The sequence below is a fragment of the Hypanus sabinus genome, unplaced genomic scaffold (genome assembly GCF_030144855.1).
Source record: "Hypanus sabinus isolate sHypSab1 unplaced genomic scaffold, sHypSab1.hap1 scaffold_377, whole genome shotgun sequence".
NCBI lineage: Eukaryota > Metazoa > Chordata > Chondrichthyes > Myliobatiformes > Dasyatidae > Hypanus > Hypanus sabinus.
This window is the reverse complement of record NW_026781269.1, coordinates 35596-54531: the sequence shown is the minus strand read 5'-3', so window position 1 is coordinate 54531 and position 18936 is coordinate 35596. Positions and strand designations below refer to the sequence as shown.

Here is an 18936-nt window from a genome sequence, read left to right as displayed (position 1 = left end):
CGACCCGCGCCGGGGCCATAACCCACCATACCCCTACCATCCAAATTATTAATCTCATTGACCCGCGCCGGGTCCATAGTCCACCATACCCCTAGCATCCAAATGATTAATCTCATCGACCCGCGCCGGGGCCATAGTCCACCATACCCCTAGCATCCAAAAGATTAATCTCATAGACCCGCGCCGGGTCCATAGTCCACCATACCCCTACCATCCAAATGATTAATCTCATCGACCCCCGCCGGGTGCATAGTCCACCATACCCCTAGCATCCAAATGATTAATCCCACCGACCAGCGCCGGGTCCATAGTCCACCAAACCCCTACCATCCAAATGATTAATCTCATCGACCCGCGCCGGGTCCATAGTCCACCATACCCCTACCATCCAAATGATTAATCCCATCGACACACCCCGGATCCATAGTCCACCATACACCTACCATCCAAATGATTAATCTCATTGACCCGCGCCAGGTCCATAGTCCACCGTACCCCTACCATCCAAATGATTAATCTCATCGACCCGCGCCGGGTCCATAGTCCACCATACCCCTAGCATCCAAATGATTAATCTCATCGACCCGCGCCGGGGCCATAGTCCACCATACCCCTAGCATCCAAAAGATTAATCTCATAGACCCGCGCCGGGTCCATAGTCCACCATATCCCTACCATCCAAATGATTAATCCCATCGACCCGCGCCGGGGCCATAGTCCACCATACCCCTACCATCCAAATGATTAATCCCATCGTCCCACCCCGGGTCCATAGTCCACCAAACCCCTACCATCCAAATGATTAATCTCATCGACCCGCGCCGGGTCGACAGTCCACCATACCCGTAGCATCCAAATGATTAATCTCATAGACCCGCGCCGGGTCCATAGTCCACCATATCCCTACCATCCAAATGATTAATCCCATCGACCCGCGCCGGGGCCATAACCCACCATACCCCTACCATCCAAATGATTATTCTCACTGACCCGCTCCGGGTCCATAGTCCACCATACCCCTAGCATCCAAATGATTAATCTCATCGACCCGCGCCGGGGCCATAGTCCACCATACCCCTAGCATCCAAAAGATTAATCTCATAGACCCGCGCCGGGTCCATAGTCCACCATACCCCTACCATCCAAATGATTAATCACATCGACCCGCCCCGGGGACATAGTCCACCATACCCCTACCATCCAAATGATTAATCCCATCGTCCCACCCCGGGTCCATAGTCCACCAACCCCCTTCCATCCAAATGATTAATCTCATCGACCCGCGCCGGGTCCATAGTCCACCATACCCCTACCATCCAAATGATTAATCCCATCGACCCACCCCGGATCCATAGTCCACCATACACCTACCATCCAAATGATTAATCCCATCGACCCGCCCCGGGGACATAGTCCACCATACCCCTACCATCCAAATGATTAAACTCATCGACCCGCGCCGGGTCCATTGTCCACCATACCCCTAACATCCAAATGATTAATCTCATCGACCCCCGCCGGGGCCATAGTCCACCATACCCCTAGCATCCAAATGATTAATCTCATAGACACGCGCCGGGTCCATAGTCCACCATATCCCTACCATCCAAATGATTAATCCCATCGACCCGACCCGGGGACATAGTCCACCATACCCCTAGCATCCAAATGATTAATCTCATCGACCCCCGCCGGGTCCATAGTCCACCATACCCCTAGCATCCAAATGATTAATCCCACCGACCAGCGCCGGGGCCATAGCCCACCATACCACTAGCATCCAAATGATTAATCTTATCGACCCGCGCCTGGTACATAGTCCACCATACCCCTACCAACCAAATGATTAATCTCATTGACCCGCGCCGGGTCCATAGTCCACCAAACCCCTACCATCCAAATGATTAATCTCATTGACCCGCGCCGGGTCCATAGTCCACCGTACCCCTACCATCCAAATGATTAATCTCATTGACCCGCGCCGGGTCCATTGTCCACCATACCCCTACCATCCAAATGATTAATCTCATCGACCCGCGCCGGGTCCATAGTCCACCATACCCCTAGCATCCAAATGATTAATCTCATAGACCCGCGCCGGGTCCATAGTCCACCATATCCCTACCATCCAAATGATTAATCCCATCGACCCGCGCCGGGGCCATAACCCACCATACCCCTACGATCCAAATGATTAATCTCATTGACCCGCGCCGGGTCCATAGTCCACCATACCCCTAGCATCCAAATGATTAATCTCATCGACCCGCGCCGGGGCCATAGTCCACCATACCCCTAGCATCCAAAAGATTAATCTCATAGACCCGCGCCGGGTCCATAGTCCACCATACCCCTACCATCCAAATGATTAATCCCATCGACCCGCCCCGGGGACATAGTCCACCATACCCCTACCATCCAAATGATTAATCACATCGTCCCACCCCGGGTCCATAGTCCACCAAACCCCTACCATCCAAATGATTAATCTCATCGACCCGCGCCGGGTCCATAGTCCACCATACCCCTACCATCCAAATGATTAATCCCATCGACCCACCCCGGATCCATAGTCCACCATACCCCTACCATCCAAATGATTAAACTCATCGACCCGCGCCGGGTCCATTGTCCACCATACCCCTACCATCCAAATGATTAATCTCATCGACCCCCGCCGGGGCCATAGTCCACCATACCCCTAGCATCCAAATGATTAATCTCATAGACACGCGCCGGGTCCATAGTCCACCATATCCCTACCATCCAAATGATTAATCCCATCGACCCGCCCCGGGGACATAGTCCACCATACCCCTACCATCCAAATGATTAATCTCATCGACCCCCGCCGGGTCCATAGTCCACCATACCCCTAGCATCCAAATGATTAATCCCACCGACCAGCGCCGGGGCCATAGCCCACCATACCACTAGCATCCAAATGATTAATCTCATCGACCCGCGCCTGGTACATAGTCCACCATACCCCTACCAACCAAATGATTAATCTCATTGACCCGCGCCGGGTCCATAGTCCACCAAACCCCTACCATCCAAATGATTAATCTCATTGACCCGCGCCGGGTCCATAGTCCACCGTACCCCTACCATCCAAATGATTAATCTCATTGACCCGCGCCGGGTCCATAGTCCACCATATCCCTACCATCCAAATGATTAATCCCATCGACCCGCGCCGGGGCCATAACCCACCATACCCCTACGATCCAAATGATTAATCTCATTGACCCGCGCCGGGTCCATAGTCCACCATACCCCTAGCATCCAAATGATTAATCTCATCGACCAGCGCCGGGGCCATAGTCCACCATACCCCTAGCATCCAAAAGATTAATCTCATAGACCCGCGCCTGGTCCATAGTCCACCATACCCCTACCATCCAAATGATTAATCCCATCGACCCGCCCCGGGGACATAGTCCACCATACCCCTACCATCCAAATGATTAATCACATCGTCCCTCCCCGGGTCCATAGTCCACCAAACCCCTACCATCCAAATGATTAATCTCATCGACCCGCGCCGGGTCCATAGTCCACCATACCCCTACCTTCCAAATGATTAATCCCATCGACCCACCCCGGATCCATAGTCCACCATACACCTACCATCCAAATGATTAATCCCATCGACCCGCCCCGGGGACATAGTCCACCATACCCCTACCATCCAAATGATTAATCTCATCGACCCCCGCCGGGGCCATAGTCCACCATACCCCTAGCATCCAAATGATTAATCTCATAGACACGCGCCGGGTCCATAGTCCACCATATCCCTACCATCCAAATGATTAATCCCATCGACCCGCCCCGGGGACATAGTCCACCATACCCCTACCATCCAAATGATTAATCTCATCGACCCCCGCCGGGTCCATAGTCCACCATACCCCTAGCATCCAAATGATTAATCCCACCGACCAGCGCCGGGGCCATAGCCCACCATACCACTTGCATCCAAATGATTAATCTCATCGACCCGCGCCTGGTACATAGTCCACCATACCCCTACCAACCAAATGATTAATCTCATTGACCCGCGCCGGGTCCATAGTCCACCAAACCCCTACCATCCAAATGATTAATCTCATTGACCCGCACCGGGTCCATAGTCCACCGTACCCCTACCATCCAAATGATTAATCTCATTGACCCGCGCTGGGTCCATTGTCCACCATACCCCTACCATCCAAATGATTAATCTCATCGACCCGCGCCGGGTCCATAGTCCACCATACCCCTAGCATCCAAATGATTAATCTCATAGACCCGCGCCGGGTCCATAGTCCACCATATCCCTACCATCCAAATGATTAATCCCATCGACCCGCGCCGGGGACATAACCCACCATACCCCTACCATCCAAATGATTAATCTCATTGACCCGCGCCGGGTCCATAGTCCACCATACCCCTAGCATCCAAATGATTAATCTCATCGACCCGCGCCGGGGCCATAGTCCACCATATCCCTAGCATCCAAAAGATTAATCTCATAGACCCGCGCCGGGTCCATAGTCCACCATATCCCTACCATCCAAATGATTAATCCCATCGACCCGCGCCGGGGACATAACCCACCATACCCCTACCATCCAAATGATTAATCTCATTGACCCGCGCCGGGTCCATAGTCCACCATACCCCTAGCATCCAAATGATTAATCTCATCGACCCGCGCCGGGGCCATAGTCCTCCATACCCCTAGCATCCAAATGATTAATCTCATAGACCCGCGCCGGGTCCATAGTCCACCATATCCCTACCATCCAAATGATTAATCCCATCGACCCGCGCCGGGGCCATAACCCACCATACCCCTAGCATCCAAATGATTAATCTCATCGACCCGCGCCGGGGCCATAGTCCACCATACCCCTAGCATCCAAAAGATTAATCTCATAGACCCGCGCCGGGTCCATAGTCCACCATACCCCTACCATCCAAATGATTAATCCCATCGTCCCGCCCCGGGGACATAGTCCTCCATACCCCTACCATCCAAATGATTAATCCCATCGTCCCACCTCGGGTCCATAGTCCACCAGACCCCTACCATCCAAATGATTAATCTCATCGACCCGCGCCGGGTACATAGTCCACCATACCCCTACCATCCAAATGATTAATCCCATCGACCCACCCTGGATCCATAGTCCACCATACACCTACCATCCAAATGATTAATCCCATCGACACGCCCCGGGGACATAGTCCACCATACCCCTACCATCCAAATGATTAAACTCATCGACCCGCGCCGGGTCCATTGTCCACCATACCCCTACCATCCAAATGATTAATCTCATAGACCCGCGCCTGGTCCATAGTCCACCATATCCCTACCATCCAAATGATTAATCCCATCGACCCGCGCCGGGGCCATAACCCACCATACCCCTACCATCCAAATGATTAATCTCATTGACCCGCGCCGGGTCCATAGTCCACCATACCCCTAGCATCCAAATGATTAATCTCATCGACCCGCGCCGGGGCCATAGTCCACCATACCCCAAGCATCCAAAAGATTAATCTCATAGACCCGCGCCGGGTACATAGTCCACCATACCCCTACCATCCAAATGATTAATCCCATCGACCCGCCCCGGGGACATAGTCCACCATACCCCTACCATCCAAATGATTAATCCCATCGACCCGGCCCGGGGCCATAACCCACCATACCCCTACCATCCAAATGATTAATCTCATTGACCCGCTCCGGGTCCATAGTCCACCATACCCCTAGCATCCAAATGATTAATCTCATCGACCCGCGCCGGGGCCATAGTCCACCATACCCCTAGCATCCAAAAGATTAATCTCATAGACCCGCGCCGGGTCCATAGTCCACCATACCCCAACCATCCAAATGATTAATCCCATCGACCCGCCCCGGGTCCATAGTCCACCATACCCCTACCATCCAAATGATTAATCCAATCGACCCACCCCGGATCCATAGTCCACCATACACCTACCATCCAAATGATTAATCCCATCGACCCGCCCCGGGGACATAGTCCACCATACCCCTACCATCCAAATGATTAAACTCATCGACCCGCGCCGGGTCCATTGTCCACCATACCCCTACCATCCAAATGATTAATCTCATCGACCCCCGCCGGGCCATAGTCCACCATACCCCTAGCATCCAAATGATTAATCTCATAGACACGCGCCGGGTCCATAGTCCACCATATCCCTACCATCCAAATGATTAATCCCATCGACCCGCCCCGGGGACATAGTCCACCATACCCCTACCATCCAAATGATTAATCTCATCGACCCCCGCCGGGTCCATAGTCCACCATACCCCTAGCATCCAAATGATTAATCCCACCGACCAGCGCCGGGGCCATAGCCCACCATACCACTAGCATCCAAATGATTAATCTCATCGACCCGCGCCTGGTACATAGTCCACCATACCCCTACCAACTAAATGATTAATCTCATTGACCCGCGCCGGGTCCATAGTCCACCAAACCCCTACCATCCAAATGATTAATCTCATTGACCCGCGCCGAGTCCGTAGTCCACCAAACCCCTACCATCCAAATGATTAATCCCATCGTCCCCCCCCCCGGGTCCATAGTCCACCAAACCCCTACCATCCAAATGATAAATCTCATCGTCCCGCGCCGGGTCCATAGTCCACCATACCCCTAGCATCCAAATGATTAATCTCATAGACCCGCGCCGGGTCCATAGTCCACCATATCCCTACCATCCAAATGATTAATCCCATCGACCCGCGCCGGGGCCATAACCCACCATACCCCTACCATCCAAATGATTAATGTCATTGACCCGCGCCGGGTCCGTAGTCCACCATACCCCTAGCATCCAAATGATTAATCTCATCGACCCGCGTCGGGGCCATAGTCCACCGTACCCCTAGCATCCAAAAGATTAATCTCATAGTCCCGCGCCGGGTCCATAGTCCACCATACCCCTACCATCCAAATGATTAATCCCATCGTCCCGCCCCGGGGACATAGTCCACCATACCCCTACCATCCAAATGATTAATCCCATCGTCCCACCTCGGGTCCATAGTCCACCAAACCCCTACCATCCAAATGATTAATCTCATCGACCCGCGCCGGGTCCATAGTCCACCATACCCCTACCATCCAAATGATTAATCCCATCGACCCACCCCGGATCCATAGTCCACCATACACCTACCATCCAAATGATTAATCCCATCGACACGCCACGGGGACATAGTCCACCATACCCCTACCATCCAAATGATTAAACTCATCGACCCGCGCCGGGTCCATTGTCCACCATACCCCTACCATCCAAATGATTAATCTCATCGACCCCCGCCGGGGCCATAGTCCACCATACCCCTAGCATCCAAATGATTAATCTCATAGACACGCGACGGGTCCATAGTCCACCATATCCCTACCATCCAAATGATTAATCCCATCGACCCGCCCCGGGGACATAGTCCACCATACCCCTACCATAAACGACCAGTTAAACAGTGAGGCCATGTGCGCATGCACTGATTTTTCTGGCCGCTTATTCCACGACTCTCTTAGTGACGAAGTTTCCGCTCATCTTCCTCTTAAACTTTTCATCTTTCACCCTTCCCCCATGCCCTCTGGTTGCAGTCCCACTCACCCTGAGTGAAAAAAGCTTGCTTGCACTTACCCTACCCATATGCTTCATAATCTTGTATACCTCGATCAAATCTCCTCTCAATCTTCCAACCTCATAAACCTGTCCTTATAACTCAAGTCATCCAGACCCGGCAACACCCTTCTACAATTTTTCAGTATCCTACAACCCTATTCACATCTTTACTGCAGGTCGGTGACCAATCCTTCACACTGTACTCCAAAGTCTTATACAAGTTCAACATAACATCCCATCTCCTGTACTCAATACATAGATTTATGAAGGCGAATGTTTGATAATGTTTTCTTTATAACCCTATCTAACTGTCACGTTAATTTCAATGAATTATGGACCTGTCACCCCAGATCCCTTCGTTCTTCCACAGTACCCTACCCTTCACTGCTAAAGTCGTACCCTGGCTGTTCCTACCGAAGGGTAACACCTCGCACTTGTCCGCGTTAAATTTCCTTTGACGTTTTTTAGCCCACTTTTGCAGCTGGTCCAATTCCCGCTGAGAGTCATGATAACCTTCCTCGCTATCCACTACACCCATAATCTTGGCGTTCTCTACAAATTTGCTGACCCAGTTAACGACATTATAATGTAGATTGTTGTCTTCGATGACAAAGAACAACGGAGCCAGCGCTGATCTCTGCAGCATTTCACTAGTCCCAGGCCTCCAGTCAGAGTGGTGACTATCGACTGATACTTTCTGATTTCACCCACCAGGGCAATGTTTTATCCAGTGTATTGAATGCCGTGTGACTGAACCTTCTTGACTATCCTCCCATGCGAGATCTTGGCAATTCTCTTCCAAAGACCATGAAGACTATATCCACTGCCTTATCTTCATCAACTTTCGTGGTAACACTCTCAAAAATATCTATAAGTTTTCTGAGACGAGACGAACTACGTACGACGCCATGCTGACTATCCATAATCAGTCAATGTCCATCAAATAATTCACATATCCTATCGATTAGAATAGTTCCTAATATATTTCACACTGTTGATATCAGACTCACCTGCCTATAACATTCTCACAGAGTTTTAAACTTTTTCTGAAACAGAGGATCCTCTCTAATCCACAGATCCAGGACCTCAGTACTTATACAGACTCTGTATCCATCTCCGGAGTAAATTCAAATGCAGAATATCCGTCTGTTCCATCTCGTCATCTCCCCATCTCCTTTGGCTCAATGTATGGTTTATTGTTCAGATCTTTCAGAGGACCAGTGTTATCCCTTGCGGTCCTTTTGTCTGATCTGTATAGTCCGTTAGTACTGGCCTTCACCCAAAGCGTTCAATTAGCACACTCGATCCTTTTCTAAGTGTTACCTTGCATTTCGTATACTCGATAATAACCTATCTGCCTATACCTACCGTGGGACTCCTTTTATCTCGTAAACAGAGCCTCAACATCTCTCAAAAAAACAAGGTTCCCTAAACCATTTGTCTTTGCATTTTATTCTGATAGGCTCATAGAAACTTCATGCTCAAAATTTCACACTTAAAGGTCCCCTCCTTATAAGAACGGCTTTGCCAGAAAACAGCCTGCCCCACTCCATAGTGGCCAGGACATTCCTGACACCAACAAGATTGTGTTTTCCAAATGTTAATCTCAAACCATGCAGATACACTTTTCTATATTTCCTTTGAATCTGGTGACCTTTGAAGGTCTCCCGCCTATTAGAATGACTTTGCCAAAAAAAAAAGCCAGGTGTTTTCTGATACTATCAAAATTGTCATTTCCATACTTTAATCTCAACCCGGATACCCTTTTCCATATTTCCTTTGAATCTGGTGTCATTGTGGTCACGACATGCAAAGAGTTCCCCTACACTCCTTGACGCCCATCTCGCTCATTCCTCTTTCCGAAACTTCCCGGTCACTCACCCTCCTTGCTCACTGCGCTTGTCTCTCACTCCTCCCACTCGCCTCCTCCTCCACACCCGTTCCGTTCTCTCACCCAGCCCTCTCTATCATCGTCTCTCCCATTCTGCTGAACCCTCTCCCTCCACTCTCCCTTCTCCTCCTTTTTACCACCTTACTCTCTCATATCCTATTCCCCTCCTTACACGTGACTCACCCTCTCTCCATCTCTTTCTCTTCTCTCCTAGTCGCGCTTGCTGCCCCTCTCACACACTCTCCCTATGCCTCATACCCTTTCTCTCAAACTCTCCCTCTCTCTCCGCCCTCTCTCTGTCCCTTCCTTTCTCTCTCCTTTCCACCCATCTGTTTCAATGTCCCCTCTTTCTCTGTCTCCCCCTTCTCTCTCGCCCTCTCCATGTCTCCCGTCTCTTTAACACACTCCCACTCTTCCTGCTCCTGATACAAATTCATCTTACCCCTCTCCAACTTCCACACACTCATCCTGCCCCTCCTCCGCCTGCTCACCCCTTAAACCCGCACTCTCCTCCTTTCCATCAGCCTCTCCCTCCCCCTCACCCTCGCGGTTACAGGAAACATTTAAAAATTACTGGCAGCCGGAACTGGGAACATAGCCAGGTTAATGATGCGGTTAGGAATGCCACGGACTGATTATTTGAAGGAATCCAGAAAATACTTGTAGAATAATTGCAGATGATGCGAGTCCTCGGGGAATATAAAATGCTGGAAACTCGCAGCCCTGTAAAGGGTATTGTTGCGGGTTCGAGACCCCAGGTAAATTTCTTAAAGACATATTAATGGTTCTATCGGTCTTCCCTGTAGCAGAAATGGTCAAATACATTATAAAACTGAATGATTACACACCTGAATGACAGTGAATTGTCGAACCGGTCGGATTTGATTCCAGCAGAAAGGCCGTTCCCTGTTCCGAGGAATGTGGGCTCCAGCCGATGCTTCCACACAGACCCTGAGCTCCGAGTTTCACAGAACAACCACCCGCATCCATGGTCTGCCCTCTTTTACCCTCCTTTTCAGTTCCACTGAAGGGTCTTGGCCCGGAAGCTCGACTTATTTCTCCGTTCCAAAGATGTTACCGGTCCTGCTGGGTTCCTCCAGCATTTTGTGCGTTGCCATGGTTACGAAAGATCAGCGGGTGGGGCAGAGAGAAGGGGGCAGCTTGAAAATTCCTCAGAACATGTCCTCCTTGTTAGAATATTCTTGGGGAATTAAGCTGTGAAAAATTAAATTTCTGGTAATTATTTCTGATCTTTGTTTAGTTAACCCGTTCTCTGTTTTGAATCAGAGATCAAGGTAACATAGAAACGTACAACACAAAAACAGGTCTTTCGGCTGAGCCATTTAAACTGCCTAATCCCTTCGAGCTGTACCGGGGCCAAAACCCTCCAGACCCCTCCACACCCCTCCCATCCAAACTGTCTCTTAATGGTTGAAATCGAACTGGCTTGTAACATGTGTAGCCAGCAGTACGTTCCGCACTATCTGGACCTTTTGAGTGAAGATGAGTCCCCTCATGATCCCCTGAAACTTTTCATCTTCAACCCTTCAATCCCTCTCAATCCCCCTCATAATTCTCTCTACCTCTGTTATATCTCCTCTCGATCTTCTTCGTTCAAAGGAATAAAGTTCGAACCTACTTGATCTTTCCTTACAACTCATTTTTCTAAAATTTGTTGTTTGTTATAATTAAAAATATTTTAAAATAATGCAGATGACGCGAGTCTGGAGTAAAAATAAAATGCTGGAAACTCGCTGCGAACGGGGTAGAGTGACTGGTAAAGTTGCGAGTTGAAGACCCCAGGTAGATTTCCTTGAATCACGTTAATCATCCTATCACTCTTTCCTGCAGCAGAAATTATACAATATTAAAGTGGCGTTGTTCACACCTGAATGAGAGTGAATCGTCGAATCGGTAGGATCTGATTTCAGCAGAAAGGCCGCTCCCTGTTCTGAGGAATGTGGGCGGACAGACCGCTGCTGTCACACAGACCTGAGCCCCAAGTTTCTCAGAATAACAATCCGAACCTTCCGAATCAATCAGTAACCCGGCCTCTTCCCAGACTGGCGAGAGGGAGCGTTTGGTGTCGTGGGCGGGGCAGTTTTAACTACCTGAAAAAATATCCACGAATATCGGCGAATATACTTGGTGAATTTAGGAGTGAATAATACAACTTCTGATATTTACTTCCGATCTTTGTGTAATCAACCCGTGGACTGTTGTGAATCAGCCACCAAGGAGCCACAGAGTCACAGAGTTAAAGTGTCAGGGAGAAGTAAAGCACAGGAACAGGCCTATTTAAACTGCCTTCTCCCACCAACCTGCACAGGAGCGGTATCTACCCTAGCTCTACCTTCTAAACTATCTCCTAAACGTTGAAATCCAGTTCGCATGCGCCACTGGTGCTGGTAGCTCGTTCCACGCTCTCAAACCTGCTGAGTGAAGAGGTTTTACCTCATGTCCCTCTTAATTTCTTCACCTTTCACCCTTCACCGGTTCTGGGAAGCACCGGTTGTGGTCCTACCAACATTGGTGGAGAAGCCTGCTTGCATTTACCTTATCTATGTCTTTCATAACGTTGTATACCACTATGAAATCTCCTCTCAATCTTCTATGTTCTAAAGAACCAGTTTTAATCTATTCAGTCCATCCTTATAACTCACGTTTTCCAGACCCGGCCAAATCCTTGTAAACTTCCTCTGCCTTCTTTCCACCTGACTCACGTTTTCTCTGAGGGGAGCTGGCCAAAGCTGTGCTCAACCCTTCAGATTAGACACCGACAGAGTCCTGTACAACCTCAGCTTACCATCCCGTCCCGTGTACTCGGTACTTTGGCCTGTGTACCGGCAGCTTGCTTCTGATCTGTGACGTCATTTTGCCAGCTGGCCCACGTTCCGCTGCAAGCCGCTGTCGTATTCCCGCCGCCGAACGCACTTCTACGTTTGGCGTCATCCGAAACTGTCCAGATGCGTTTAACCACATAATCATTCAGATCGTGCATATCGATGAAAACAGCTGGGGACGATCCCTAGTTTAACCCCGTAATCAAGGCAGCAAACAACTCCTCTTTAATTTGCATAGTCCATGGACTTGATGCCGTTTTGCCTTACCTCTGTAGACTCTCTCTCCGTCTCCCAAGTAAATACAGATGCACGTTGAATGCATCTCTCTGGCCGCACACACGGTTTACCATTCTGTCCTCCCAGAGGACCAAGTCAGTCTCTTGCAATCCCGTAGCTCTTAACATATCAGCAGCACCCCGAGGAATCTTCTTCAGATTGTCTGCTACGGCATCATCGTGTGCCTTCTTTTGACTCTTCAGCTTTCTGTCGTAAGAGTAATCTTGCATTTCTTACGTTGATTATGCATCTCGTTGCACGAGGGATTCTCCATCTCCGAGCCCCTGACACCCTGCCCCTTGTCAGCACACCGGAGTCTCCTCCGCCCTCTGCTGGTGACTAAAACGTGTCCGGCGGTTAATCCATTCGTCAGGAGAACCAACAGGAATGGGATTACAGGGGTGAAGATGCAATTAAATAAGTTCATTGGAATCGCGAAAGATAAGGACAAATAATATACAGAAGGCAAACAAAGAAATGGAGTAAATATCATTGTACAATACTTTTCAGAAAAGAAAATACCAGTAACAGTTTCTTAACCAGCTGACCACTGTCACTGTCCACAGAACCATGAATGCCCCGGCACCAGGTTCAGTAAAAAATTCTGTCACTTCTGTTAAGAGAACTAAGTTGTTCCATAGTCCAATCAGATTAAATCTTCGCCACACAATCTCCCTCCTTATGGACTTGCACCGACTTGTTTACATGCTAATTACCTGCTCTGTTAATGTTACACTTTGTTATTGTTATTTATTTATCTTGTTTTAACCAATAACGGACAAGATTCGGCTGTTATTAACTGACTACGCATTGGATAAAACCTGATAACGTCCACGCTTGAAATTCAGCATATACAAGGCACGAGGGTGAGGCCGGGGGAAATATAGCTGGAAAAGACAAATAAAAGTGAAACAGCTGTGAAAACACCTCTTCCCTTAACCATCAGCAGGGCCTTCAAATAGCCGTGCCGTGTGAGACACTCCGTCACATGCAAATCCCGAGACATCCTGCCCTTGGAGTTCACTTCAGGCCAAGTTGAGGCAAAAAAAAAAAATCCTAAAGCAACTGCAACTTATATTCTGGATTGGCATTCTCATATCCACAGCACGAACATCGAATTTGCAACTCGTTCATACTGAGATTTCTAGCTGCTTCTGGAATCCTTAATATAGTCACAACGATACCCGGGACAACAGCTTGTGTCCGGTTTTCATCTGCGAATTAGCTAGCAGTGAATAACTCTGATTAAAATCACTGATGATTAGGCAATTTCGTAAGTGGTGAGGGAAAAGTGGTCTGTGGTACGTCAAATACAAACACCGCCGAACATAAATTCCATTAAATATCAGAATCAGAATCCGATTTATTAACACCGGCATGTGTGGTGAAATTTGTTAACTTAGAAGCAGCAGTTCAATGCAATAGATAATATAGAAGAAAAAGTGAAATAAAATTCAATAAATAAATCACTTACAGTATATGGGTATTGAATAGATAAAAAAGTGCAAAAATAGAAATAATGTATATTTTTAAAATGAGATAGTTTCATGGGTTTAATTTCCATCTCGGATCCGACGGCAGGGTGGCAGACGTGTCTGTAATAGTGATCCATTGAAACTGGCGACAGCAAAGGACTCTGGGAATGCTTAGTGTGGAGAACCGCAGGATGTGCGTGGAACAGACGTCATAGAAGGAGTATCAGAGTCGTAGCGTGAAGAGGGTACAGACTTACCCAGACATGATCGTTTTGAGGGATAGCGAGCATGCTGGTAGGGTAGTACTTTTGCTCCAGGTGGGAATCCTGGGAATCTTCCAGTGGCCCCTATGGCTATATCTCCGCCAGGTGCACCGAGATGCAGCTCCTGAGAGACCCTGTTGGGGATGATGACTACAGTTTACTTAAAAGAGGAAACAGGAGATGGAGAATAGCTACAGGGAATTAGTCACCCCGAGGCCGCAGGAGTTAGATAAGTGGGTGATGGTTAGGGGACAGAGGGAAAGAGCTCACATAGTCGAGAGCTCCCTTGTGATCATCCCCCTCCGTTATCTCGTTTTGGATGCAGTTGAGGGGGATAACCTAACAAAGGACGGCGATCCGGTCTCTGGCACTGAGTCTGGTTCCGTGGAGCAGAAGGAAAAGAGGAAAATGAGGAATGCGGCATTCATAGCGGATCTGTAGTGAGGGGAACAGACAGGAGGTTCTGTCAGCCTGATTAGAGAGACCCGCATAGTGTGCTGCCTCCCAGGTGCCAGGGTACGGGATGTCTCGGATCGGGTGCAGAGTATTCTGAAGGGAGAGAGTGAACAGCCAGAATTCTTGGTACACGCTGGTACTAATGACATACTCTAGGTAGAAACAGGGAGGAGGTCCTGACGAAAGAATTCAAGGAATTGGGTAGGAAGTTGAAAAGCGGGACCTTCAGGGTAGTAACCTCGAGACTGCTGCCTGTTCCTCGTGCTAACGAGGGCAAGAATAGCACGATCGGGCATATTGATGAGTATCTGAGACTGGTGTAGGGGGCAGGTCTTCGAGTTCCTGGATCATTAGGACATCTTCCAGGGGAGGTACAACCTGTACGAAAAGTACGAATTACACCTGAACCCAAAGGGGTCCAATAGCCTAGCGGGCACACTTAATAGAGACATAAGGGAGGGTTTAAACTGATTGGCAGGTAGATGGTAACAGGAGTGATCTGCATTAGGAAGGGGAAAACAGAAATAAATCACAGATAGATTGCAACAGATATCATAGAAAGGAAAGACAGCAGATGAGGCATAATCACAACCAGTGGGTTGAGTTATAGGGCGATGGAGTCGTGGTGCAGTTGAAACAGAAAGCAACAAATAATAGACTGAAAGTGTTGCAGTTGAATACACGCAGAATAAGAAATAAAACGGATGATATTTAAATTCAACTACATATTGGCAAGTACATCGTTGTGGCCATCTCTGAAACTTGGAAAAAAGATGGCTGCCATTGGGAGAAGAAAGTCCCAGGATATACGATATCGGAAAGATAGGTTAGTAGGCAGAATGTTTGGTGTGGCTCTGTGTATTCGAAAGGAATGACACATGATCAGAAGGTTTAGAAACTTTATGGGTTGAGTTATGAAATGGCAATGGTAAAAGTACCCTAATGGCAGTTCCATACAGGCCTCCAAACAGCAGCCGGGATGTGGAATACAAATTACAGCAGGACATGGAAAAGGCGAGTCAGAAGGGCAATGTCATGATAATCGTTGGGGATTTTAACATGAAAGTGATTTGGAAAAACCAGGCCATCACTGGACCACAGGAAACAGAAACTAAAGAATGTCTAAGAGATGGCTCTTCAGAACAGCTTGTTGTTGGACCCAAAACAGGCTCGGCTGTGCTGGATTGGGTGTTGTGCAATGATGGGGAGGTGATAAAAGAGCTTAAGGTTAAGGAACCATTAGGGAAAATTGATCACGGTAAGATCGAGTTCACTGTGAAATTTGAGAAGCAGGAACTAAATGCTAACGTGTCGGTACTTCAGAGGAATAAATGAAATTTCAATGGCATGAGAGGGGAACTGGCCGAGATGGACTGGAAAGGGACACTAGCAGGAAGGACAGCAGTGGAGATTCCGCGAAAAATGAGGAAAGTGTAAGTCAGATATATTCGAAATAAGAAATTTTCCAATGGAAGAAGGACACTACCGTGGCTGACAAGTAAATTCAGAGATAAAACAAAAGCAAAAGAGAGGGCATACAAGGAAGCCAAATCCAGTGGAAGATAGTCAATTGGGAAACTTTAAAACTTGTAGAAGGAAACCAAAAATGTCGTTAGGAAGGAAAAGATGAATTATGAAAGGAAGCTGGTGACTAATATCAATGAAGAGACGAAAACGTTTTTAACTATATAAAGAGGAAAAGTGAATTGAGGGTAGATAGAGGACTAATAGAACATGACGCTGGAGGTATTGTGACGAGAGACGGAGAGACGCAGAGATGGCAAAGGAACTGAATGCGAATTTTGTATCAGTCTTCACAATGGAAGATGTATGCAGTACACCGGACATTGAATAGTATCAGGGAAGTGAAGTATGTGCAGTGGAAATTACGACAGAGAAGGTGCTCAGGGAGCATAATGTTCTGACGCTGGACAAATCTCCTGGACCTGATAGAATTCACCGTCTGGTTCTGAAGGAAATAAGTGGAGAGATTGTGGACGCATTAACAATCATCTTTCAAAAATCGGATTTCTGGAAAATTGCAAATGTTACTCCGCTATTTACGAAGGGTGGGAGGCAGCTGAAAGGAAACTATAGACCTGTTAGCCTGACGTCAGTGTTTGGGAAGTTGTTAGAATCGATTGTTAGGGATTAGATTACAGAATACCTGTGGGCACATGACAAGACAAGCCAAAGCCAGCATGGATTCCTGAATGGAAAATCCTACTGGACTAATCTATTACACTTTTTTGAGGAAATTACAAGCAGGGTAGACAAAGGGCATGCAGTAGATATGGTGTACTTGGATTTTCAGAAATCCTTTTGACAAGGTGCCACACATGAGGCTGCTTAGCAAGTTAAGGGCTCATGGAATTGCAGGGAAGTTACCAGCATGGGTGGAGCATTGGCTGGTTTGCAGAAAACAGAGAGAGGAAATAAAGGGATTCTATTCTGGCTGGCAGACCGTTACCAGTGGAGTTCCACAGGGGTCGGTGTTGGGACCGTTATGTATGTCAATGATTTAGACCATGGGATTAACGGATTTTTGGCTAAATTTGTGGATGATACAAAGATAGGTGGAGGTGCGTGCAGAGTTGAGGAAACAGAGAGACTGCATAGAGACTTAAACAGTTTAGGGGAATGGGCAAAGAAGTGACAAATGAAATACAATTTTGAAAAATGCCTGGTCAAGCACTTTGCTGGAAGATATACATGGGCAGACTATTATTTAGATTGGGAAATAATTCAAAATGTAGAGATGCAAAGGGACATGGACGTCCTTGTGCAAGCTACTCTAAAGGTTAACCTCCAGGTTGAGTCGGTTGTGAAGAAGGCGAATGCAATATATGAGGGAAGTCTGGCATATAAAGTCTCTCCCGCTTTATTCCCTGGATTTCAGGAGAATGAGGGGGATCTCATAGAAACATTCCATATCTTAATAAGGTCTGAACAGATTAGACGTGGCGAAATTATTTCCCTTGGTAGGGGAGTCTAGGAGAAATGGGAACAACTTCAGGATGGAAGGGCGTCCATTTAGAACAGAGATGCGGAAAAATCACTTTAGTCAGCGGCTGGTAAATCTGTGGAATTTGTTGCCAGGAGCGGCTGTGGAGTCCCAGTCATTGGGTGTATTTAGGGCAGAGATGATAGGTTCTTGATTAGGCAGAGCATCAGTGGGTATGGGGAGAAGGCAGGGGAGTGACGATGACAGGAAGAACTGGATCAGCCGATGATTGAAAGGTGGAGCAGACTCGAAGTTGAATGGCCTACTACTGCCCCTATAATCTTGTGCTCTTACGACTTTCTACCTCACTGTTAACAGCGCTACCAATTCAGTGCATCTGCAAAACAATTGTCATTGTTGGGACAAATGTAATGAATGCAGAAACTCTGTCAATTTAAGCAGTTACACCAATTTGAGGGTGATTGAATTATTTGCTTCATATCGGTACAAACATTGCCTGTTCCTGGTTTACCACGTGATGGTCTGCAATCAATGTTATGCTGACACAAAATATTGGAGGAATTCACCAGGTCAGGCAGCATGCATCAAAATGAATAAACAGTTGACTTTTCGGGCTGCGACCCAGTTTCGGGATGGAGTAAAAAGGGGGAAGATGCCAAAATAAGAACGTTGGGAGTAGCTGGAAAGAAAACAAGCTAGAAGCTAATAGGTGAAGCCAGATAAGTTGGATAGGGAGCGAAATGTGGCTTGGGCTGATAATGGGAAAAAACAAAGAGCTGGAGAAGAAGGAATCTGATAGGACAGAGTGGATCACGGGAGAAAGGGAAGTAGCGGGGTCCGGAGAGAGGTGACTGGCAGGTGAGGAGAAGAGCAGCAGGCCAGAGTAGTGAAATGAAGAGGGACGGGGGAGAGGGTAAACACAGGAAGTTTCAGATATCTGTGTTCATGTCATCAGATTGGAGGTTCCACAGAGAGAATATATTTGTAGGTTACTCCTCCAACCTGAGGGTGGGCTCGTGTGGCATGGGCCGACATTTCGGACTGGGGATGGGGATTAGAATTGAAATGGTTGGCC

General features: G+C 48.0%; 1 protein-coding gene across 1 annotated transcript in view; it reads right to left on the bottom strand.

The window, feature by feature from the left end:
• LOC132388670 (NACHT, LRR and PYD domains-containing protein 3-like) overlaps window positions 1-12932 on the bottom strand; it is a 54992-nt gene extending 42060 nt beyond the window's left edge. Inside the window, exons 1-3 of the mRNA XM_059961044.1 lie at window positions 12774-12932; window positions 12428-12611; window positions 8107-8292 (exon numbers count right to left, since the gene is read on the bottom strand). Coding sequence (XP_059817027.1) covers window positions 8107-8292; window positions 12428-12611; window positions 12774-12932 — 529 coding nt within the window. The remainder of the gene's footprint in view (window positions 1-8106; window positions 8293-12427; window positions 12612-12773) is intronic.
• Window positions 12933-18936: the final 6004 nt, after the last annotated feature.